The sequence below is a fragment of the Lissotriton helveticus genome, chromosome 4_1, assembly GCF_964261635.1.
Source record: "Lissotriton helveticus chromosome 4_1, aLisHel1.1, whole genome shotgun sequence".
Taxonomy (NCBI): domain Eukaryota; kingdom Metazoa; phylum Chordata; class Amphibia; order Caudata; family Salamandridae; genus Lissotriton; species Lissotriton helveticus.
The window spans coordinates 700,379,689-700,405,356 of record NC_136063.1 but is presented as its reverse complement, the minus strand read 5'-3'; the positions used below and the strand labels follow the sequence as shown (position 1 = coordinate 700,405,356).

At 43.7% G+C, this 25,668-nt stretch overlaps 1 protein-coding gene across 1 annotated transcript in view; it reads left to right on the top strand.

The window, feature by feature from the left end:
- LOC144827301 (chloride channel protein C-like) overlaps positions 1–25,668 on the top strand; it is a 602,170-nt gene that overhangs the window by 339,976 nt on the left and 236,526 nt on the right. Inside the window, exon 12 of the mRNA XM_078685669.1 lies at positions 10,304–10,470. Within this exon, the coding sequence (XP_078541795.1) occupies positions 10,304–10,470 (167 nt within the window). The remainder of the gene's footprint in view (positions 1–10,303; positions 10,471–25,668) is intronic.

Here is a 25,668-nt window from a genome sequence, read left to right as displayed (position 1 = left end):
ATAAAATAGATACATACACATATACATTTGACTAATCGTACTCAACTGGTGTTTCTAACTACGCCTACCCCAGATGTACCTGACCTAAGCCTAATACGTGGGCGGGAATAGAAAGTAGCAGTTTAAGTTAAGTTTGTTTTGCCAAGTGACTGACTCAAGAATTCTCTGCAAGGGGTTATTCAGTTCTGTACCTGGAGTCTAGGATGAATGAGGGATGGTATCTCTCGTCTCTGGTCTCGATATTCCAGGCTGCCTGCGAGGGCTACCCGGAAGCGCCGGAGCTGGATTTCTCGGCAGGAGAAAGCAGCGTCTCGTTCTCAGCGCGTCAGGAAGGCGGGGCTGCGCCAGCGGGGTCTGCTCTGCTCTGGGCTTCGGCAAGTCTGGCTGCTCCGATCTCGTCACCACCGCGTGTGTTTGCATAGGGCAATAACGGTAATATTTATACCTTTAAGGTGCCGAGATTGACGTAAGGATGGACATAGATACGTCAATAAGGATGTCATACGACCTGGTCGTTAGCACATTCTTTTGCTGAAGTTCTCGGTGAAATCAAAACAATGGCTGCAGGGTTTTTCCCAGGTTGTCATAGGTTTGATTTGTTTTGAGAACTCCGTATGCCTTATCAGGGGCTGGAGGAATATTGCTTGTTTAATTAGATGGCAAGCGTTATGACCTAATCAGATAACACGTTCCTGTGCCGTAGTGTGGCTTAATCAGATAACGGTTCCTGCATCATGGGGGTTTTCTGCCTCATGGGATGGCTGCTAGTTAACTTGTTAACCAGAATAGGGTCAGGAATAGGGGGATCGATACAGAACCTATAGGAATACATCACAATAGCACTGCAGGCTTATAAAGTGACGATTCATACAAACCCATAGGTATAATGCACGCATCAGCATGCATAAATACAGGCATGTTAGGCGTTCTGAATTAAAAAAGAAAATGGTCTATCCGAAATTAAAATTGGACAGGAGACAAAAGGGTTAAACGTGTTTACAGAAGAAAAAGACAATTTAGAAATAGACACGTGGGGATTAGCAGTTGCGAACATACCTTTGAAATTATGAGGGGTACATGGCAAATTTTTGTAGAAGAAACAATCATTCCAGGAGTTTATTTCATTTGAGGACAGTATGCTTATTTCAAGTGCCAGCTGATTGGGAAGGTATTTGTTATTTAGCTTTGCTGTTTCCCAAGATGTATCATGCATATACGATAGACGGTTTAAGAATGACACCATCACACAGACATACACATAGCATAGGTGATGGAACACAACTAATTTGAGATCTTTTTGGAGCAATCATACCACCAGTGGGGTTATATTAAATGACAAGAACATTAGAAAACTTTAAACAGTTGTGGCTAAGTTGGCTACCAGTACTTCTGGAGCTTTATTACTTGTTAATACAGAATTAGTGGCTATTAGATCAATGTTTTTTCAAAATTGCCTAGCATTAGACACTTTATGCTCATAAAAAAGCAGAGTCTGCACAGTACTGAGAGCGCAGCATTGCTGCTCATACTTACCGGATGGGAGTAAGAAAAGTCTAGAATTCGCAAAGAGAATTTCTGATCTGAAACCTGAATTAGAACGATTAGCAACTTCTGGGATTTTAGAACAATTTGGAAAAACATTTACCATTGGCAACTGGTTTGTTGTCGCTGGAGGAGGAATTGTGAGAATTATCATTGTGCCAGTATTAATACTAGGTGTAGGAAGCTGGACTTCTCCTTTCAGCCTGCCACCACAGATGAGTTTCAGACCCCCCTGCCGAAGTGAGGCCTCGCTCTCAGAGGTCAGACACAAGGCCTGCTCTGGCAGGAGGTTTCACACCTCCTCCAGCAGGATGGCTAGAGATTTAGCATATCAAGGCCAGAGGCTTCAAATCCTCATCCGCCTTTGATATGCAACCCTGGCTCCCTCCAGATCTGGAGAATGCAACCCCCTGCCCTGGGGCCCATTTGGGACCAGAGCAGGTGGGAAAATGAGCTAGTCAGTAGGCGAGCTGCACTATCAGGCTAGGCACACCCCTAAGGGGGCCACCTGAAATGGACACTCAAACAACGGTTTCACCATATCGATTTGGTGAAACAAGGAACTCAGGTTCAGGTTTATGCGTGACTTTTCGGAAATTAAACTATCATTGACCCTCCTGTCAGAGCCGTCTGCAAGCGCCATGAGACTCTTCAGATATGATATGTGCGCGATACAAATGTCCCTGACTTGACTTGACTTGATGCACACTCACTAAAGAAAGTGGCCATATGGGGGTGTAGTCACCTAGGGGTAAGTAGCCCATTGGCTACTACCGTACACTCCCCTTAACACCCCTAAATTCAGTATTTAAGTGCCTCTCTGACACCAGGAACTCAGATTCATCTACTGAGAACAGAAGAAGGCCGAAGAAGAGCCGAAAATGCAAGAACTGTGAACTAGCACCAGAATTGGCACCAAACCCTGCCTGCCTGCTGCTGTCCCGACAGTTCCAAGGACACAACTCGTCCAGCAGCTGTGCCTCCTCCCAAAGCCTTTGAGGGCTGCCTGCACTTCGTCACCAGTCAACGTCTCCCTTGAAGTGGAAGAGCCACTTCCCTGAAGTTCGCAGGCACAGACCACATCTGCCCTATATATCATTCTGCTGACCACTGGATCCACTGAGGAAGCAGCACCCCAGGAGAAGGACTTTGTGGCTCCTGGTGGTCAGCACCAGCTCTCTAGTGAGTTTTGAGCTGCTAAAACCTCCAGGAGCCCCTCAGCACCAACACCCTGGGTACAGGAGCACCTGCAGCAGCAAGGCTTGTTAAGTATCCAGTCTGGACACCGACCCTGCCAAGACCAACCTGCCAATGAGGGACATCAGCAACACTGAGGCCAGCACAGAGAGCGGCACTGCTGTCCTGTTTGCCACCATCACCAGGTAGACTCCAAGAAGTAAGAGCATCCAACGCAAGGGAACTCACCTGATGAAACACTTCTGCACCCATGCTCCACAGCCTGAGTCCAAACCAACCGATGAGGCCCCCTTGCTCTAGAGACCCTCAAAAGCTAAGCTCCCCTTTGGGTTGTGTCAGACTTCTCCCCAAGTCCCCACTTGCAGCCTTTTCTTATTACAGGTTTCTCGATTGACTTTACTGTGTAATGCTCAGGCCTACCATTGCGACCAGCACCTCTGCATCCAGACACACCAGGAAAGGTAAAACCAAACTGCTCATGGTTTTATGGAGCTTAGCCCCCAAGCACCTCAAGCCGAAGAGATCAACCCTAACAAACGTTTGCAAGTATAGCTATGCAGTGTATGTTTCTCCCATAGGATAACATTACCACTTTCTGGGCTCATGCCTCAAATCTGACAGGTTTTGATGTTTTACTGTAAAAATAATAACTTTGAAAGTACTTACCTGAATTCCATGATATTGTTGCTTAAATTAATATAAAAATCAATGTTATTTTTCTAAATTGGTCTTGAATTGTTTCTTAAGTGTGTGTCTTATTTATTAACTCTGTGTGTCCAACAAATGCTCGAAACTCCCCGCTGATAAGCCTAAAGTTGCTCGACCACACTATCACAAAACAGAGCACTTTGGGATTATTAAAGCTAGCCCCTGTAAACCAACAAGGGTTGCCTGGGCTTTCTGCATTATGTACCTCATTTTGATATACTATATAGAATGCCAGCTTCCTACAGTAGAGTTTAGCTTATTCATCTTTTTTGCTTTTCACAAAGTTGTAGATATTATTTTAATAGAAGATAGAACAGAGAGAGAAACAAACTAACGGGGAAAGAGACAATTAGAATTAAATTATTACATCAATCAAGAATACAAGAGTTTAAAGGAATCTGAGAATGTGAAAAGAAAGAGAATAATCGCAACTGAGGATGATAGTGAACTGTAAAGATTAATTTGTGAATAAAATGTGACGGTAAGATATCCATCTGGGGCATTGGGGTAGTGCTTGAAAATATGGAGAAATTAATACAGTTTATAATAAATTTGCAGAATTTACCTATAGGTTTTAATGAACAGTAAAATACATTTAAATGCAAAAGTAGGCAGCCATATTTATTCATACTAAACCTTAAATGGCTTAGAACAAGAGTGCCTGACAAGCGGACGCGCTAGAGGATACTAGTAATCTTGGTCAGTGAACGGAGCGCCTGGCAAAGGGCTCCCAGCAATTTTATATGCGCTACTAACACACACTGGCTAAAACATTGAAAATTAATTTGGGAAATCCATTTGTGAAATCCGTTTTAAACTTGCCTAATTTTAAATCTTAAACATTTTTTTAATTTACCCAAAGCAATCTTTGCACATTGTACCCCGCACTCGGTCAGCTCGCCGTCTTCCCATGTCAACCACGGATTGTTCAGTTTGCGTAGAGGGAATTCAGACGCAGACGGGAAGTGCTGTTCTTTTGGCACAACGCACAGCGGCGGTTAGCAGTCTAGCTGCTCAACCGGCTACATAAATACGGATGCCTGCCTCAACGCTCAGCAGATGTGCCACTGGCAAGCCCGTCTGCGTCCATCTTCGCTCGACCGGGCCCAGGGGCCAGAAATGCTGCCCCCCCACACCTCAAAAAGCCTTCCCCCACCCCATATACTCACGTGATGAGCTTATGAACCTGGCTGACAAACAAAAATTTGGCATGTGCTTCATTAAACTGCTCCAACAGAGGTGGAAGGACCTTTTTTCCTGCCTCAACTTTAATGGGGATGCCAAGATGCCCTCACTCCACCCTTAGCAGCAAACTTAACTCATCACCATAGTAGCCTGGCACTAAAATGCATCTATTTTAACACCAGGTCGTTTCCCAAACATAGGGGCACATTACGATGGAGGATTTTCCGCATCCTCCGGGCCGGCGGTGGCTTCCGCCGGCCCGGAGGATGCGGAAAATCCTCTGCGGACCCACCACAGACCCACCGCCACATAGGTTGGCTGGTGGGTCCTGGTTTCTGTCCGCCGCTTTTCCTTCGCGGTTGGCTTACAACCGCGGCGGAAAAGGCCTAATATGGTGGCGGTGTCTCTCAGACACCGCCAGACATATTAGGATGGCTGTGCAAACATGCTTTTCCGCGGCGGATTCTCCGCCGAGGAAAAGCATGTGGATCTTCACCTCGGGGGCCCGTAGCGGGCCCCCTGGGTGAAGGGGGCGTGGGGGGTGCACATGGGGGGTACCTATGGTACCCCCCTGCCTTTGCGTGCACGAAGCGGCAGGCACCGCGCGGTGCCTGCCGCTTTGTGCATGCAAATGCACTGCTTTCATTTTTTACATTGCGGCGGGTGCTGCTTCAAGCAGCACCCGACGCAATGTAAAAAATACAAGGTGTGACCGCCAGGGTGGCGGTCACATCCTAATTGCCGTGGAGGGACCGCCGCTGCCCATGCGGACGGTCCCTCTTACGCAGGGGTGGCGGACGGACGCAAGTCCGTCCGCCATCATAATAGGGCCCATAGTATGGAGATTTGGGACACACTGGACGATTTAAACCCAGACCTGGCCTTCGCCACCGAAACTTGGCTTGACGACAATAACTCACCTGATATTGTTTCAGCCCTTCCACTTGGTTACAAAATATTAAAACAAGACAGGAAAGGTAAGAGAGGCGGGGTATCGCCATTCTCTTCAAAAATCATCTCTCCTGCATTCACAACACAACTACTCAAATATGCTCCCATGAGATCCTAGCCTTTTCAGTTATGAACGGTGCCCATATGTTACTGGGAGGAGCAGTCATTTACAATCCTATGGGCCAATACCCCGGACTAAGCTCTAATTTACTTGCACAACTTTTTCCTCTCTGCCTAAAACAGAATCAATTCCTGGTCATAGGTGATTTTAATCTCACGTATGAAAACGCTGCTAATCCAGGTGTTAAACACCTGGAAAATGATATGGCCATAATGCAATTAACTCAGAGGATATCAGTTCCAACACATGTGGCTGGACACACACTGGACCTAATGTTCTCAAATATAACAACCATCAATATTCATGAAATTAAACTACTTACATGGACAGATCACTCCTTAATCTCCTTTTCCCTAGCTATTCCAACCAAGTCCTCTAAGGCTGAAGCTACACAACAATTAGGGATAAGATCTTGGAACCTAATTACTCAGGAAACCTTTCCTACGCACTTCACTCGCCTAGACCAGGACACATCCACTTTCACTGTGCAAGCGCCTCAGCCACTCTACTACAACAAGAAATAGTGAAGTCGCTTGGCAAATGCGCCCCCAAACTAAAAAAACAAAACAACTACCAACTTGAGATCCGATCAGTGGTACACTCCTGAACTAAAAATAAACAAACACAAATGTTGCACTCTGGAGCATAAATGAAGACTGTCAAAGGACAACGTAGATAGACAGAACTACGTAGCTGAACTGAAAATCTACCACCACGCTCTAAAAAATGCCAAAACAAAGTAGTATACAAGAAGGATAGAAGATAACGGCAGCTCGCCCAAGGAACTCTATAAAGTGGTTTGTGAACTGTGTAAACCCACCAGCCTATCACAAACCATGGCTCCTACGGTAGAAAACTGCGAATTAATAAATAATTTCTTCACTGACATAGCGACAAAAATGTACACATCCTTCGATAATCCTCCCGAAGACGGTAACGTTGAGGGGGAAAATCTGGCTCCTCACCCCTCTGTACAAACTCCCCTAGACACACTGACTCCTTTTTCGGAGGAGGAAGTGACTAAAGATTGAGGTCAAGGCAAGATCTCCACTCGACCCTTGCCCGCGATTTTTATTTTCTTCAAATTAGTACCAATTTTATCCCCTCATGTCACTAAAATATTCAACCAATCTCTGGAGCAAACGGCATTCCCAGACATTTGGAAGAAAACCGTAGTATTTCCACTTTTAAAAAAACAGGACTATATGACCCAGCTAACTATCACCCCATCTCTCAACTACCTTATTTATCCAAAGTTCTGGAGCACTTAGTTAATAAGCAACTTACCATTTTCCTTGAATTTAACAACCTATTCGACCCCTCACAGATGGGCTTTAGAACCAATAACAGCACAAAAGCAACTCTACTAGCTATGTCCGATAACATCAGAACACTAGTAGACCAGGGCAGAGCCGAAGCACTGATCTTATTAGACCTCTCTGCGGCTTGTGATACCGTTTCCCTTAGTAAACTACTCCAAATCTTGCACAAAAAAGGGATGTGTTCCAAAGCCCTATCATGGTTCGCCTCTTTTCTGAAAGATCGAACCCAAACAATTGAAATGGGATCCTGCACCTCCTCTGCAAAGAGCATTAAGTACGGAATCCCGCAGGGAGCTACCTTAAGTCCCACTCTTTTTAATGCCTACGTTTCATCTCTGGCGGATATCAGTAGGAAATGGGGAGTTGATATTTGGTCCTACGCTGATGATACACAATTGGTGATTCCCCTTATAGACAGGCTGACCAACACTAAAACAAAAAATAATCTAATTAACTGTTTTACTGAACTTGCAGATTGGATGTCCCAACACTGTCTAAAACTGATCGCCGGAAAGTCGGAAATTCTGCTCTTCGGTGGTGCCCAGGATATCTGGGACAGTAGCTGGTGGCACTGGGCACTGCCCCAGACTCCAAGCGAGCGGCAAAAAATCTGGGCATCATCTTCGATGATACCCTATCTATGCTGGACCAAGTACGCAGATTGTGCTGTAAAACCTACGCCACACTGAAACTTTTCAGGCGACTCTTTCCCTGGATTCCACAAAATTGCAGACAAACGGTCACCCAGGCTCTGTTCATGAGCAGACTTGATTATGGTAACACCCTTTATGTAGGCATGGCTGACTATCTTTTTGCCAGACTCTAGGTAGCTCAGAATGCTGCCGCCAAACTAATATGTAATAAAAAAAATATAGCTCAGCATCCCACTGCCTGAAGGAATTACACTGGCTACCAGTCCGCCAGAGAGCCAGCTTTAAGTTTCTCTGTTTTGCGCATAACACCCTCCATAAAAAGGGGCCACAAATTCTACATGACAAATTACAATTCCACATCCCCTCACGTAACTTGAGATCACGCCATCTAGCTCTCGTCTCTATCAAGCGCACTTTCAAGGCCAGAATGGGCGACCGGTCCTTTTACAAATCAGCTGCGGTCCTCTGGAACAACCTACCCCTTTATCTTCGCTTGACAGAAGACTATCTACTGTTTAGGAAAAAACTGAAAACGTTCCTGTTCCCTAGAGACTGACCCTACCAATGATCAACTACATCTCACTCTAATCCATCCTAGAGCTGTGATGTCCCCGGGGAGGATTATTGCGCGCCACAAATACTATAAAATACAAAATAATGTGCATAAAATGTTTATTTTTTCACCTCTATGGACATCATTTTCATACTGAATATCAACTGCATAAATGTTTTCCTCTAGCTCTGCAAAATGTTTCGACTTGTACAAAGATCACTGTTAACTCATGATTAGAGATTTGTAATTTAGTGAGGTAAAGAAGTTCACATATGAAGATGCAGAATTTCTAATGCAAATGAATGGTGTGAAAGTCTAAGAGAATCCACATTTGATAAACAATGTTTCACTCAACATTGCTGTCTGTGGACTAATGTATTCCTACTATTAACTGCAAAATTGATACAATGTGTGGTCTATAATATTGTGTGTTCCTAGAATAGGATACCCTCATTCACTCAGAGATGATTTCTCCCTGACACCCTGCCCAGGGCTCACACTGTTCTGAGACTCTACTGAGTTTCCAGAACTTCTCTTTATGGGAAGTTCCTCTTTGATTTATTCTTGAATTATTGAACTGATTTTATGATGAAGCTTTATGCTTGCACTCTCACTCTCTCGAACTAGGATGTCTTTAAGGGTTCTGACTGACACCTTTTCTTTACATTCCTAGAATAGGAATTCTTTCCTATATGAAACATGCGTGATGCATTTTATTGCCATTTACTGATTGCTAATTGATTGATTATTGACCTCTACTAAGATTCTAACGACTAAAATTGATGAATTTAACTTGTGACCTTAATAAAGATAATTTACTAAATATTTAAAATAAAACACTTTAACTCATACCAAACTCTCATTTTTGCCAGAAAATAGATTAGAAGTTGTGATTATAATGTATTTTATGTACAGATCCAGATCTTCTCAAAAACAACTGCAAAGATTAATTTCCTTAGTGATAACAGGAATTTGCCCGGGTGATGGTAAATTGAGATTTTAATTGAAACTGATTTCCGCTCCAGCAAGTGAATGGGCGGTTCTATTTATTTATTTATTTGCTATTTGTGGGCCTGTTTCATGGTCTGGTAGGCTGTTTTTTACTGTTCCCTGATATTACCACAAACATTGTGTTCAGCAAGAACACATGCATGTAACCTCGCATAACTTGCAAAACAATTTTTCAGCTTGTCTGTTCAAGTTTAAAACTGACCTAATTTGCTGATCTAGGCCACTTTCGTAGTTAGCGGAATGTTAAATGGGTGGCCACTTTTAATTTTGTGACCAAGCCTATTTTCTGTCCCAGTTCGAACCTGTCTCAGGTCGCAAAACATACTGCACCACAGATTCTCAGCTTCTGGCCTAAGAAGAGAATTCCTGACACATTCTAACTCAGAACTTTGCCAGACACTTAGAACACGTTCCTATGCTCAGTTATACCTTGAGCTAACTCCTTATTTATAATCCTGGTCTCCTTCACTTATGTACTCTGCCACCCACCCCCTCAAAGGCTATAGTACACATCCTTTTAGTAAGGCCCCAGGTGTACTGACACTTTGCATGCATGTAAACACATGCTACCTTTGAAATGTGGCCACGCCTTCTTGAGAACCTATCATGCCCCACCCTGAGTGCACACTCAGTGTTACCCCCTGCACAAGTTACTGCAGTAGAAACACGTTTGTGGCAAAGGGGATTCCTGTGCCCCATACAAACAAGGTAACACCATGTGTTGAATGTGAAGTCAGTGGAAAAAAAGTGTGCATACGTTATTTCACTCAAATGACCACAATACAAAGTTGTGCTCCTTGTCCTGTGGGGGAGGGAGGTAAACTTTGGACTATGTTACTTTTGGGTTAGGTAATACAGCCGGCTGGTATTACAGCATTGGATATCACAGTGGGATTTAAATACTAACTAAACATAACCTTTTATTGTTATTAACATACATATATGAATCCTACTGTGAAAATAATTCATATGTGTTCTATATACACATACCTTTGTGTGCAAACTGACCAAAGCTGCTCTGTACTGTACCTCAAATAATTTTCTTTATCTTTTTTTTCAGGTGGAGATTACAAATGACGTGCAATCAATACTGCTCATTATGGTGGCAGTCATGGTAGCCAAAACTATTGGAGATTGGTTTAACAAGTCTTTATACAGCTCCTTACTCACACTGAAGTGCATCCCTTACTTAGATTCAGAGCCTAATGTGGTCCACAGCAATAAAGAGTAAGTGCCCTTTTATAAATTTGTTTCATATTGCCATTCAGGACTGCAAATAAAAGAGGCAACTGGCTTAAGCAGGGTGACTTACTGATCAATTATTTGAATGACTGTATTTTGTTTTGTTTTGACTCCTTACACAAAGTTCCATTGTGATTTTCATGATAAGTCGAAATTTCAGTTGTTTTTTATGATATTTGCATATTTATAGCACTTCATACCCCTGATGTGGTGCCAAAGCACATTTATGGGTGGGTAGCGTACTACTCCTTGGGGGTGCTTGGACGGAAGAGTATAGGTTTAAGAAGTGGCCTAAGTGGGAAGTGTTTCAATGCCAAGTGTTAGTACCAGAGTTGAGCTCCTGTAGTGTTTTTAGTTACTGCATCTAGGGCATGTACTGAAACGTGAAGCATGAGTTAGACGCTTAAGTTAGAGGGTGCAAGTCTATGAATAGGGAGGTCTATGAATGCAGTGTGGCCTAAGTGGGAAGTGCGTGCATTGAATGCACAGTCTCCTCATAATGTGTTTTTCTGCACACATGGAGATGCCTGTATGCTTATAGTGAAGAGATGGAAAGTAAGAGGTTATGTCTACAAAGCGTGTTGGGGATTTTTATGAGTACCCAAGAGTCCAGTCACCGCACCAACTAAAGCAGACTTGAGGAATGGACTTGAAGGACAATTAAACGTGCTAAAAAAGAATGCATAAAATTGTGACCAGCACAAGCAAAGCTGCCTGGAATGAACGAATCATATTTTCTGAGCTAACCCGAGCAGGCTGTTCTCGCCTAGGGCCAGTCACAGCCAGGGGTGGCTCCTCAACAAAAGTGGTCTCACTCAGAGAGGTTCCTTTGCATTCCGAGGATCAATTGGGCTAGGTGTGGAGGAATACCCTTCACTTTCTTGACAGCAAAACTGTGAAATTCGCTACCGTCCAGTCTGCAGCTTCCTCCCTCAGAAAGGATCTTCAGGAAAGGTTTAAAGACCCACCAAGCCTAGTCTGGGGCTCAGTTGCTTAATCTGTTCTTTAGGACAATCCTTGTTTGCTAGCCCCAGGAAGCTCTTCCAGGAGTGTCAGTGTGATCTACAAATGCCATTTATGTTGTTGTATAACATGTATTATAATCATAATTGTGATATGATAATAATCAAGTACATCTGAATAGAATGAGCCACCATTTAAGGAAGGATTGGAAAAGCCAATAGGTCTATGTTTAATTTGCCATGCATGCAGGGTTAGCACATTAGAGCGAAAAACGGGTGAAAGAGCAGGCAGGAGTTGCCAGAGGGGGATTTAGTTGTAAAGTTGTCCCTCATGCAGTTCAGAGAAAGCAATCAAGTTGAGGAGGAAGGCTACGCCTAAATAACCATTGGCAGTAGGTGAGAGATAAATACTCCACTGAGATGAGCTAAGATGTGATTGGCATAGTGTCAAGCCAATCACTGAAAAAAGCTGGTTGAAGATACTCCTTTGGCCAGTCAAAACAGATTGTATGTAGTATCAGAGTTGAGGCCTTTATTGGTTAGAGGCAAGGCTTTGAGCTAGCTACTGGCCTTCTTGTTCTTCTCGGTTAACTCGGATTTTCCTTTTCCTTTTGGAATAATTCACTCTAGTATGGTTTGGCTTTGCACAGCTATTTCTTCCTCTTGAAGCAGGGGTGTAGCAGGCGCAGTGGCCCTGAGCAGTAAAAACCCAAGCGGCCCATTGAACTATTTAATTGCTGTATTTATTACCCCAACAGCAGTCAATGGGGCCATTTTCCTGCCTTGCACCAGGGCCCACGGCATCCTTGCTACGCTACTTTTATAAATTGCTGAGATGCTTAGGATTTTGGAGCAGTGATGTCAATCTTGCTTGAGAAAGCAATCATGAATTTCTGGTCAGCCTTGCCCAAGGATTGTAAGGAGCCCGGTTATAAGGAGCAAACCAGACCCAATTAGCTTCTGGACAATAACATGCCTTCATCTGGGGAACATTTTGAGAATAATCTGAAGTGGCCAATGGGTTTCCAAGCAACTCTGTTTGCTCTTATATAGAGTCCAAAAATCTGTGACACAAAACAAGTAGAAAGAAGTGTTCACTTATGCAATTATGGTCGCCTGTGTGTAACTATATATACAGGCCTCCTAATGTAGTTTATATATTTTGAAATGAGATTTCCCCTAATATTTGTTGGGACGTTCTAATGTAGACGTTGGGGCAGAAGTCCCTAGAATGGCTGTGGAGAGAGAGGCTGCCCTGTGTTGCTCAGCTAAGGTTTCTGCCATTTTTTCCTCAGTGATCTTGGCAATAATGTAAATCCACTGACAGTTATCCCTGTTAAATGGATTAAGACACTCAAGGTGTGCTCTGATGTTGAAGGGGAATCCAAAGTCCTCCCTTCTATGATAGAGTGACTACTGCACTCTCTACCTGGGCTTTGTGGGTCCGGCAGTGCTGCACTGTGATCTAAAGCCAATGAATTAGCCTTTCCCTGTTTTCTTTGGGGGGAAACAACTATGGCCCTTCTTGTGTAAAAGGTTCCAGTCTTTGTTAACCAGGTTCCTTTACCTCCACACGAGTGGGAAATTTGGTAACTATGTAAGTACACGGTTGTAAATGTTGTGTATGAGTGTAAGGTCTGTGTGCATGTTTGGCAGAGTTCATGGTGGATTCAATTTTGACTCCATTTTTAGGTCGAAGCCTGCCAGACAGCACAGCTTTCCTGGGAATGCATTCCGCCCATTGCTTACCTTTGGCTATGTGGTTTGTAACTCACATATGCTTGCTTTATATTTGCTGGCTTTGTTTGTTTTAAACTGTCCAGTTTGATTGTGTCCCTTCTGCAGCCCATACCTTATTTACTGTAACCTTCCACCAGTGTTCAATTTCTGTAAACAGGCCTTTAAATCTTGTTCTTATCTCGTAATCTTTGCTGTGCATTCAGAGACAAAAGTCAAATGTCAGACTTCAAAGTGAAAGGATTTATGTGACAATCATGGCTGGCTACTGAGGGTGTGCTGGAAGAAGGCTGTGAATTGTGGTGGAAACAAATATTTGAATAAGATCAAAACAAATCAATACACTAGGTGATGATTTCTACACATTATCATTTGTGACTTGAATACTTTTATCAGTAAAACTGTATGTCTGTGGAAATGTAATGGTCATTTCAATTGAAGATGTGTTGTCTGTAATGGCAGTGCACTATCACACCATGCATACTCCACGTTTCCCCACTCCACTCTACTCTGCAACACTCCACCCCACTGCACTTTACTCTGCACCACCACCACTTCACTCTATGCCTCTCTATTCTACTCTGCACCACTGCGCTCTAGGCCACTGCTCTATATGTCATTGCACTCTACCGTGCACCACTCCACCTCTCTCTGCGCCACTCCACTTTACTCTACGCCACTGCAATCTACGCTGCACCACTCCACTCTGCACCACTCTACTCTGCACCACTCTACTCTATGCCACTGCACTCTAGTCTAACCACTGCATTCTATGCCAATGCACTCTACATCACTTTACTCAAAACCAATGCACTCCACGCTATAACACTCAACACCAATCTACTTTGCACCACTGCACTCTATACCACTCATCTACACTCTACTCCAATGCACCTTATACTATTCTACTCAGCATCACTCCACTGTAAGCCACTGAACTGCGCTGTAGGCCAATGCACTCTACTATTCAGCATCACTCCACTGTAAGTTACTGCACTCTATGCCAATCGACTCTATGCCACTCTACTCTACACATCTGCACTCTACCCTGCACCACTCCACTCTACGCCTCTTCATGCTACTATGAAACGATCTTCTCTATGCCAGTGCACTCTACTCCTCTAAACTCAAAATCACTCTACTTTTGCCACTCCACTGTAGTCCAATGCAATCTATGCTGCACCCCTTCACTCTACGCCACTTCAATCTTCCCGACTCTAATCTATGTCACTGCACTCTACGCACGTGTACTCTACACTACTTTACTCTAAACCAATGCACTCTACACTACTGCACTCTTTGCAAATCTACTCTGCACCACTGTACTTTACACCACTCTACTTTTCTCTACTCCACTCTACCACACTCCACTCTATGATGCTCCAACCAACAATACTCCACTCTATGACACTCTACTCAATTAAACTCTACTCTACTCTGACAGTCTACTCCCCTCTATGCCACTCCACTCTACAACACTCTACTCCACTTTATGCCACTCTATGACACTACTCCACTCTACGATGCTCTAAGCAACTCCCTCTACTCCACTCCATGGCACTTTACGCCACTAATTTATATGACACACCACTCCACTATTCCATTCTACGCCACTCCACTCCACGGCACTCTATGCAACTCCACTTCATACTACTCTATGCCACTCTTCTTTACCCCAATGTAATCCACTTTACGCCACTCTACTGTACAACTCTCTACTCCACTGTATGCCATTCCACTCTACTACACTAATCCACTATATGCCACTCCACTCTATGACAATCTACTCAGCTGTATGCCACTACTATACAATACTCTACTCCACTCTGTGCAACACACTCTATGCCACTCCACTCTACTCTATGCCACTCCATGAAACTCTATGACACTCCACTCTACAGCTCTCTATTCCACTCCACTCTATGACAGACTACTTTATGACACTCCACACCACTCCTCGACACTCTACTCCACTGTACGACCTTCTACGACAATCTATGCCACTCCACGCTATGCCACTCAATGACACTCTACTCCATTTACAACACTCTACTCCCTCCATGACACTCAACAACACTCCACTTCACTGCACGCCATTCAACTCTACTCTGTGCCACTCCACTCCACGGCTCTCTACACCACTCCATAACACTTCACCCTACTGCACGACACTTCACTTTACAACTCTCCTCTCCCTGCCACTCTCTTTTATACTACTAACATTTATTAACCCATGCTGACAAGCAGCCATGCTTGTGTACAACATGGCTAAAACATATTGGCAAAGCCAATAGCTCATGCGTAGGCGAGATCTATTGGCTTTGCCAATGCTTGTTATGTGTTGCAACCTAATAGGATGAAAGGCTGCCCAAGTCTCATCTGATTTGGGAGCCTGTTCTTTGCATTTTTCCCTCTTAATCCCTCAAAATAATATAGTGTTCTTGTTGGTGGAGGTTTCAGGTTTCCAGCCTTTGTTGTCACGCAGTGCCTTTTGCTCCCATCCCTACCCCTACCTTCCTGCCTCATCCGTCTCCCTTCAAGATGAGACTGGTTGCTGCACCCCAATGCACATTCCTTCTAGGCTGTTTATAATCTGCCCAGGAGAAGCCCTTCTTGTCCTTGGCCCTTGCGTGCGTGGAACATGTCGTGTCAATGAGTCCTGTGATTGGAGGAGACCAGGGCTCAAGTCCTAAAAAAAGAAGTGGGGGGACTAACCTAATTAGGCAGTATGCAAGTGACATCATGGTGTGCGACATCACGGCGCGCAACATCACGGCGCATGACTTCACGGCACATGACATCACAGGAATTGACATCACAGAAATCACAAAATCACTAGCCACGACTTTACTGGAAGTGGCATCATAAGAAGTGACATCAGATCTAAAGCCCTCACATATATGATTAGCAGGTCTATCATGTGTATATTTGAGGACATTGCGAGGCTAATAGCACTGTGAGGTATGGAAGATGATAAGTGACTTCTAAACCTTGCAATCCCCCAGTTTTATGTTTCACATCCAGTACAAACGTAATAATTACTTTCCTCCGTTCCGTCATATGTCCGAGTTTACTACCCCCACCATGCCTGACCCGCCTCACGGCCCCGCAGCACACCCTGTGCAAGCCACCACTGTTCACCCTCTGAAAGAAGTGGGTGGACGCCATCCACCCTCGTGTACCCCCGGCTCGTGCCCTGGTGGAGACCCCTATTTGAATGCTTCATGAGAGCTAATTGATCAGCTCTAAAAACTGACCATGTCCACCAGTATCTTTTTACAGAAGCTCCTTCTCCCGTAAAAAGATCTGCACGCCAACGCAGTTGAGGCTTGCTGACTGCTACCTTCGGTCAGACTGGGTACAAGCCTGACCTGCATCCAGATAGATGTGCTGCTGGGCAACCCTGTGAAGCGAGAGCTCTGCCTGCCCCATTTTGTTTTTGCCCGATCTGCCCCGTACATAGGAGAAGGGAATTGTCGTCGCCACTGCATGTGTTCCGAGTCGTGCTGATTCTTGCTCCAAACAAACACCTTTAATAAGGGCAATACTTAAATAGTGCATTGTTGGCGTGCTAAGTGAGAAATGTCTTTTCAATCGCATTGAGAACAAAAACGTGTTTTATTTGCTGTGGACCACGGCTACCTGACTTCTTGCTGCAAATGCTGGTTTCGGTAGTTTCAAAGCACAATCATTCAGTTCTCCTCGCGCCGAGCCGTCTCGCGCAGCGGTGCCTGTAAAAAGGCCCTTAAGAGTCGGGCTCTGGTGAGGCGCGCGCTCAATAAACACCCGCCCCATGAAGCCATGCTCACGGGGGCACACTCGGCCTTCTGCTGCCAGGAAGCTCGTTAATGAGGGCGAAGAGAGAAAGAGCGCAGCCAGCGATTGCTGCTGCATTTCACAAACTGCCATGCACTTCAGAGGGTCATATCCCCCTAAAGGGCACGTTTTTATGGCAGGGACTAGGGTTCACCGCCAGTCTACTGGCATAGTCAAGCTTCTTGTAAAGTATTTCCAGAGAGTTTCTATATTTAATACCAAATTAGGTTGTTTTCATAGCCAACACATTTGACTCAAGTACATGTTTAAGAAAACTCATTATGAATTTATTGTAACAGGTGGTGGTCTATTAGAAACGTTTTGTGGCATTACTGACTTTATTGTTATGTTTGCACTCTTAGTTAATGTTTATTGACAAGCTATGTTAGTATTGATTTAAACTGTCCTGTCACGTGTGGGTGGGAGCACTGTAGACCGTGCTCCTGTAGTTGTGTCAGAGGGGCCTGTTCACAAAGGCATTCTTGAGAACATAAGTAGAACTCCTGTAGTATTTTGTTACATACTCTTAAATCCTGTTGTGAATTTTTCCAAAAACATCTGGGGCCTCATTTATGAAAAGTGACACATCGGTGCGTGAAAGCAGCGATTCGTCACTTCTCAGTGCGCACTCCTTGCGACATTCCTGATGCGTCATATTTAATGTATGACGCATCATGTTGCAAGGAGTTACAGATACGTCAGTATTTCTGACGTATCTGTAAGCGCAAAAGTGACGCATTGCTGTAGTGTGTCACAAAAGTGACGCAACTCCAGCAATGCGTCCTTTCACATGGGGCAAGCCCCATGTGAAAGGGCCTGCGTCAGTCTTACGCCTGCTGTGAGGCAGGCGAAAGATTTTGACGCAACGGCGTCCTAAAAGTTCGCAATGAAATCTCATAGATTTCACTGCATCACTTCTACGACCCTTGCTTGCGTTAATACGCCCCCCTTGCATACATTATACCTGGCGCAGGTATAATGTGGCGCAGGGGTTTACAAAGTGACGCATCTACCTAGATATGTAACTTGTAAATATATGTAGACTTTGTAAATATGGCGGAACAAGGTGCATTTTTTACGCCAGGCGGCGTAAAAGTGACGCACAGCCTCATAAATGAGGCCCCTAAAGTGGGAATTAAATAGGGATGCCCAGGGAATATTTATAAAAAAAATGAGTACAAATAGAAAGGATTGAACGCTCTTTAGTAATAGGCAGTTCCATGTTTTGGGGCCGATTCACAAAGGCATGTAAGAGCACATAAATGAGTATTCCAATATACTACTTACCCTACTCTTCAAAGCTTTCCTGTGTCAGTCAGCTTCAGAGCCTTCATGCAGCCTGCCCTGATGCAAGCATTTCTTGAGACAGAAGGGCATGCAGACATTACAAACCATTCTCGTCATAACTTTCATATTTGCACAGTGTTACACGTCCAAACACACAGGGCCTCATTTACGAAGGCCTTGCGCCACTGGTACGGCCTATTTTTTCCATTTTAAAAGTGACGCACCGGCGGCGCAAGACCTTCATAAATAAGGCCCACAATATACTTCTACAATCATTACAATTGAGCAGGATTATATAACACGGAAGGCTGTTATAGAATGCACAATAAAATTGAAGCAAAAGGGATGCTTAAATGTCATGTTAGCAGGCTAGAAGAACAGGCAGACCACTTTGCGAGGACTAAGATCTTAGAGTTAGTTCTTCTTACTGACATTTTCATGTACACTAGCATCCTTTATGCATCATTTATTGATATCTGTATTCTAGTATCAGTGAGAATGTGAATGAGGGCAATAGAGTAGAAAGGGACACTTTTTTTGTAAGGGTTATCGAAGGATTAAAAACTGCATTAAAATAAAAATACATTAATGAACAGCACATCTATTATAGAGAACTTAGTTTCTTTTGACAATAGGGGGATACATCAGTTTTGAAGGTACAGAGAAAAGAGAAAAAAGAGAAAAGAAAAGGAGGGAAAAGAAAGAAGGGATAAGTTGACCTACTTACGAAGTATGCAGCCAATGGGTACCTGGAGACAGAAAATGACCCTTCTCTGGGCAAGTGTCCCCTCCCATTGTAAGGAGACCATGGACACAGCGCGGTCAGACTCTTCCACCCATGGACAATATTCACCCTATAGACTCTCAGCCCCCAGTTCTGGGGAGATCAGTCTTTCCACCAACAGGGTCTGGCTAGTATAGGTATCCCACAGAGCAGTGACATGGGCCCAATTTGCTGACACCCTCTTAAAGTATTTCTTAGAACTCTCTGGGATCACCAACTTACCTTCTGGGTCCACCGCCCACCAAAGAGACACAAAGTCGTGTTCTACCCTCTCCTCCTGGAAATAACCTACCCATATTCTACAATAGTACCTTCTGCGGAGTGTCCACCTGAGGGTGGCTTTCTGGTGCATAGAGTCCCCAACTTATGCCCTGTCTGAGATAGTCATAACACTGGGCCTGGAGATATGGCACCATGGACTTCTTTCTCCCAAAACCTCCCTTCTTCTGCTCATAACTTGTCTGGGAATCCTTTCCCTCATAACTCTTTTAGGGCCCTTTAGAGAACTTTTCTGTATTATCTAGACTTTCCCCTTTCCTCTGCCGAGGAGGAACCTGGATCTCCCTACCTGGGGTCACTCCCAAGTACCTTCCTGGACACTCTGCTGCTAAACCACAGGTCACCTTGTTTTCCAAGTTCTCTGGGCATAGCGAGCTTTGAATGTGTTTCTGCACAATCAGAATATACAGACCATTATAACCCTTTATCTCACTGCCCTTCACCCGACCATCCAGTGCCTTAATTGATAGTGCACTAAATCCTCCCAAGACTGGTGTGACTGTTTCTGTGAATCCCCGAACTTCAGGTCATGTTTCTCTGGAGTTAGACCAAATTTACATGTGAGAGTCTCCTTCATAGGTGCGTGCTTAACCTGGTCAGCTGCTTCTACCTCCAATAGTGTATCCCTCACAATAATGGACTTGTACTTCCACAGGCTAACCCCAAGTCCTTCTCTGGGACTCTATCCATATGCAAAGTCACCTGATAAGCTGCAACCATTTACCAATGTCACCCTTACTCCATAACTGGGCACCAGATCTTTTCAGATGAGGACCCTGTGTTACCTCTCCAAGGCTTTTCTGAATCGCTGCCACCATCAACACTGGACTTGGAGGCCCTTCTGCACCTCAAGTCCATATTGCGCTGGCTCCTCTCATGGGTCAAAAGGGCTGTCTACTTTTTTAAGGCCAAGGTAAACTTTTTGACCTCCAGTGTATGGGCTGCAGCTGCCTTCCTCCCAGCAGCTGTCTTCCTCTTTTCAGCAACTATGGACAACATTTTCTCCTCGAGGGCAAAGGTAGCCATCTACATTTTTAAGGCAACCTCCGCCTGCCTGTCCTCCAGCTTTAATGGGTACAAACTGCAAGAGGAGACACACTGCTCCCTGCCCTAGACAATGTAGAAGATGATGCCCCCTGGGAATAACATTCTCCTGGCGCTGGGGCCTCCTTAATGTTATCCATGTTTTCTCTTCAACATCTCCCTTATTCTCCTCTGAGGTAGACTTTAGCTGATTGACCTCCTCCTAGGCTCTTAGGGCAATGTAGTCATGATGGCTTGTTCAGCTTCAGCATTCCTTGTTTCCACATTTTCCTCAGCTCTGTCATGCTACAGTCCTCCATGTTAGCCAGATCCACCTCCATGTTCCCAAAAATGAAAGGTGCAAAAATTTAGTGCAAGAGGGAATTTGTAAAAATATAAAAAAATACTCAATTAAAAACGAAAAGCCAAATAAAAATCAAATACATTTCTGCTATCAATTTAGAAAGGGATTTTTAATTTCTACTTTAATCACTGTGTGGTACTCTAAAATAAAATTCCTGGAGCCTACAGCTGAACCCAGTGTGAAAAAGTGGATTATTATCTGGGGTGGGCGACTGGCAACATCAAGGAACAATAGCACTTATAGTTAGGGTGAACACTCAAAGTCACTAAATTAACCTGAGTTCACCTCCTTGGTAGCTATGCTATTTCACAGGCTTAACTTAGGGCAGTATGTAAAGTATCTAGGCAGTACTGAAACAGTAATAAAGTCAAAACATCAGGAAATAAAAATACAAAGCTTAATTAGAAAAATAGAATAACAATTTAATGAACGAAATTACATCAAAAAGACAAACATCCAATAAGGTGAACCGGATATATGAATTTTTAATGTTTTAATTAGAAGTAGCACCAAGAAGTGTAGCACAATAATGAAGTCTATAAAAGTGGTAGACCAAGAAAAAAGCGCACTTTGAGACTGACCGTGATGGATCCTTGGTCAGATACAATAAGTAGATTGCTCCAGGTGAAAAGTCTGTAAGTCAAAAAGTGCGAAAATTGTCAGAAAGGGACTTTGTCACTATTTTGAAGAAATGCATTGAAATTTCTCTTAAGTCTCAATGCTGAAATTGTAGACGCCGCTGTGGAACTGAAGGCTGGGTACTTGAAGCAGGTTGGTCCCGTTAGACCTTTGGAGATTTCTTGCAGAAAAAGTTCCAATTTTCAAATGCAAAATGGGACTTGGTAGTTTCTTCACAGGTGCTAGGAGGTTTGAGCAGGGCGAAGCTAAAATTCAATCCGATGCAGTGAACTACAGTCAGATACTTTGTCTTGTGGGTGCTGTTGCAGCTTTGCAGGAAAAACATTCAAAAGTTTCCAAACTTTCTCCTGGTGCCCAACATTCACAGGAGTACACTTATAAGGCCCCCAGGACCGATGCTGAAGGCATCAGGGTGCACAGCAGACACCAACAACAAAGTTCTGTCCAGGTCCAGTTCCCACTGGTCAGCTGGCAACTTCAGGGTAGTAGCAGCTTGTTGTGTCCATTTAGCCACACAGGAGGTCAGTCAACTGACCCGTGGAATCCACTACTTTATTCAGGGTACAAGAGGCAGCAGATCCACTCCTTAAGGTTTCCTTTCAAGTCACAAATAGCAGATTTGGTCCTTTTCTGATCTTCCGCATGTTCATAAAGTGTTCTGAGGATGATACATTGGGATGTCACATTTATGCTCAGCACCAGCTAGTGGATGAGGGTGACTCTCTAACCAATGGGGTAAATGTTCCAGGGGCAGCCCTAGCTTACCTCAGCTATGGAGACAGTGCACCTTCCTAGATTTACTATCAATAACTTTTTCTAGAGATAAAAGTGCACATCATCAGTAGAGCACGTGTCAATCAGAGGTATACTTGTTCCAAACTAGTGTACTGATGGTATTTCAGAGTGTTGAGAAAAGGAGGACACCAGATTCAGTGGGAAAGCGTTCAGCAGAAACTAAATTTCTCATAGGGAATGTGCATAAAGGCATCATGCTTGTGCAAAATTGATTATTAGTTGAGGTGGATGGAAGTCCACCACAAGTAATAATGTCACTTACTTGTTACGTCCAGTCAAAGGCTTGAATAATTTAAACCTGAGCTCAACCTCAGGTAGCTGTGGCACAGAGCAGACAGGCTCAACTTACTAAAAGTGCCAAAACAGTTCAAAACAAAACACAAGAAAAATCTCACTCTAAATTATAAAAATGGATTAATATATAATTAAAAAGATGACCACAAAACAAGGAAAATCCAATAAGGGGAACCAGTGATATGAGTTTTTAAAGATTGAGTGAAAAAAGTGCCAAAAGCACAAAGCGTCAATGGTAGTCAAATGTTGCGATAGACTAGACCTGAGGCATGATTTGAGACCGATTACGATGGAGCACAGGTCATATACACCAAGGAGAATCGCTCCAATAGGGCCTGGAAGTAGGGAAGGCTGAAAAACCTTCTAAATCCTAATCTGAAAAGAGACTTCGGGCATATGTACAATATTTTGGCATAGGGCAGAGCTGCAAGCCTTCTAGCTACACTGCCCTACGTCAAAACAAAAGGGCAGGAATGCGCCGTATCTACAAGATATGGCGCATTCCTGTCCTTTCTGCCAGCGCTGGTGCACAAACTGCAGGCAAGCGCCATCGTAGGTACTCTTGCACTATGGTGCAAGGGTGTCTGTGTTATTGGTATGATTGTTTTGTGCAGGAAAAACAATCAAATGAGGTGTTTTCCTCGTCTTATGTGTCCTGCAGAATGCAGCTTATGTGGAAAGAGGAAAAAACTAGAAGAAATGTAAGCATTTTTCCTCATTACACCTGCTTTGGGAAGGGTAGGTTTCGGTGCTGCCCCAGATTTTCCTTATTTGTAAACCTGGGGCAGTGTAAAAAACCATAGGTGTTGCATAGGAACAAAGCAAACACAAAGAGATGATGGACGGAGTGCTGAAACTTGTTCAGTCTTAGCAGGAGCACTAAAGCTTCCACCAAGCCACAGCAAACAGCTATATCATGGGGGTGGGCACCCTGGGACATAGCAGGAGTCGGCCCGGAGGGGGGGGTGTGGCGTGCCCCAGGGCCATGTATGGCTCCAGGAGGGGGCTGTGTGGCCCCCCTCCTTTCTTGGATTTTACTCCGGGGAGGTGGTGGTCCCTGGGACACGGGACAAGCGGGCCCTCCTGCATCCATATTTTAAAGTGCAATGGGGAGGTGGCGGTCCTCAAGATTTTGTTTGGTTGCAAATCCGAGGATCCACCTGCAAATTCGCAGCAAAATTGACCCCCCAAAAATGTTTTTAACCCAGTGGGACCCCTCCACCAGTCCTAGGGTGTCAGGCTGTAGTCATGTTCAAAGGTCCTTTGGAAATGAACATGGGGAAAATGCATTTTGGGACCTCCCCTTTTCCTTGGCCACTGCTTGACGGATCACCACAAACTTTCAAGACAGCAGCTGAAGTGAGCGTCATGTAAGTTTTGAAATTTGGCAAGGATTCGTCAAACAACACCAAAGTTATTGGCAAACCAAAAAAATGCTCTTCCTATGGAAAGTAGGTCCTAACTATAACTACCTATTGGTGAGCACTATATTTTATGATCAAATATGGATGTTGTTTCTTATTGATCTGAAGTGTCCTTCTGCCTTAATTATGCTTGCTACTTTTCATGGCTAAAGTAGGCTGATAAGGCATTATATTTAAGGTACTACATTTACATAGTTCTGCAGAGCCTAACCTCATTTTCAATATTGGCAACTAGAAGCAGACTTTTGTGAGATGATTGAACTCACTGTTATATTCATAAGTAATATCTTCTCCTCAAGCACACCTTGCACTTCCTCCAGGATCTTTCGATATGTTCATTCATTAGATACGTTTATGCTAAAAGTGAAAAGTTTCTGTCCCCTGATTCGGTTCCATAGACGTCTATGTGAGAGAAAATATATATGTAAATTGTTCTAAATTTAATGTATATTAGCATTAGGCTCCAACTGACCCTTTTCTAGAGAGAGCTCTGGTCAGTTGAATATTTACTGCGCTGCTTGTTATTTTTGTATTAAATCCACGTTAGACTGGAGGTCTTTCCAACATGCTGTGTTTTATTTTTAACACAATTAATTTAGATGAAGTACGAATACATGTATAATGAAACGAGGAAGCCATTCGGGTAGGTTTTCATTATTTCTTTGAACTTGGCACATTGTAGAAATGTAATGCCTGGGAAGGCTACTAGGACTGGTAAAACAAAAAAAGCAAGAGGACATTAGAGTATTGAAGAATATTTTTAAAAAGCAGACCCTGGAATTGAAGAATGTCTCAGCTGTGCCGTTTAAAGATGTTATTCATCTAGAATGTAAAGGATTACTCCTTCATGGGCCAAAAGAAAATGCTGGGGAGGCACCTATAATATGGAGTGTCTTTTTATGCAATGTCCATCTTGTCAACGTTCAAATAATAGGAGCTGTCAAAATGTACCTTACATTTTTAATTTGGATACAGTAGATAGGTACGGTTGTTAACTTTAATACACCGGAGCCTATTGTTATCACTTGGTTAATACATAGCTCCCTATCAACAGAGGCACCTTCCTCCATTTCAGTTTTTCCTTCTAAAAAAATAACAATCTGTAAAAATAGTCCAATGTGTTTATTTGATGGGAACTAGGACTACAACTCCCAGAATGCATTGGATAGCTAAATGAATTCTCTGGACTGAACTACTGCGCCTATGATGACTGGGAAACTTCTGTGACGTTAGTTATAGTAACTGTTACAGTTGACTTTGGATGTGGAGGTGTAAAAATAATTATAATAGATAGAAACAAAACTTATCAATGTGCCTTCTTAAGTAGGGAAGGCGAGTCTTTAATGCTGAAGCATCTGGATTGGGGAATGTAAAGTAAATGCAAGATAAGTGATAATCTATACCCTAGTTTTGAGCTGAAAGTGACGGTTGTGTCCTGTCACGAAGCATAGTATTTGTTCTCTATAAGAAATGAGGGAATATTTTTTCATTCTTTTAAAAAAATTGTGGGAGGCGTGTGCCTTGTCTGTATCCTCCATCATCTCATTCAGTTCTTGCCAATGAATTAAAAAGTAACTCTTCTACGCATCATCGCAGCTCCTTTACAGGTGACTGTGTGTGGGTGGCATTCTCCCATTAGAGTGGACACTTTCACTGGTGGGCCAGCCATTGTAACTGGACTGTAGCCGTTTCTTCTTATTATTAAATCCTCAGACACCACCCTCCATTCTTTAAGGGTGCTCTTCTAGTGATAGCCTTTGGTCCTCTCATCTGATGAAC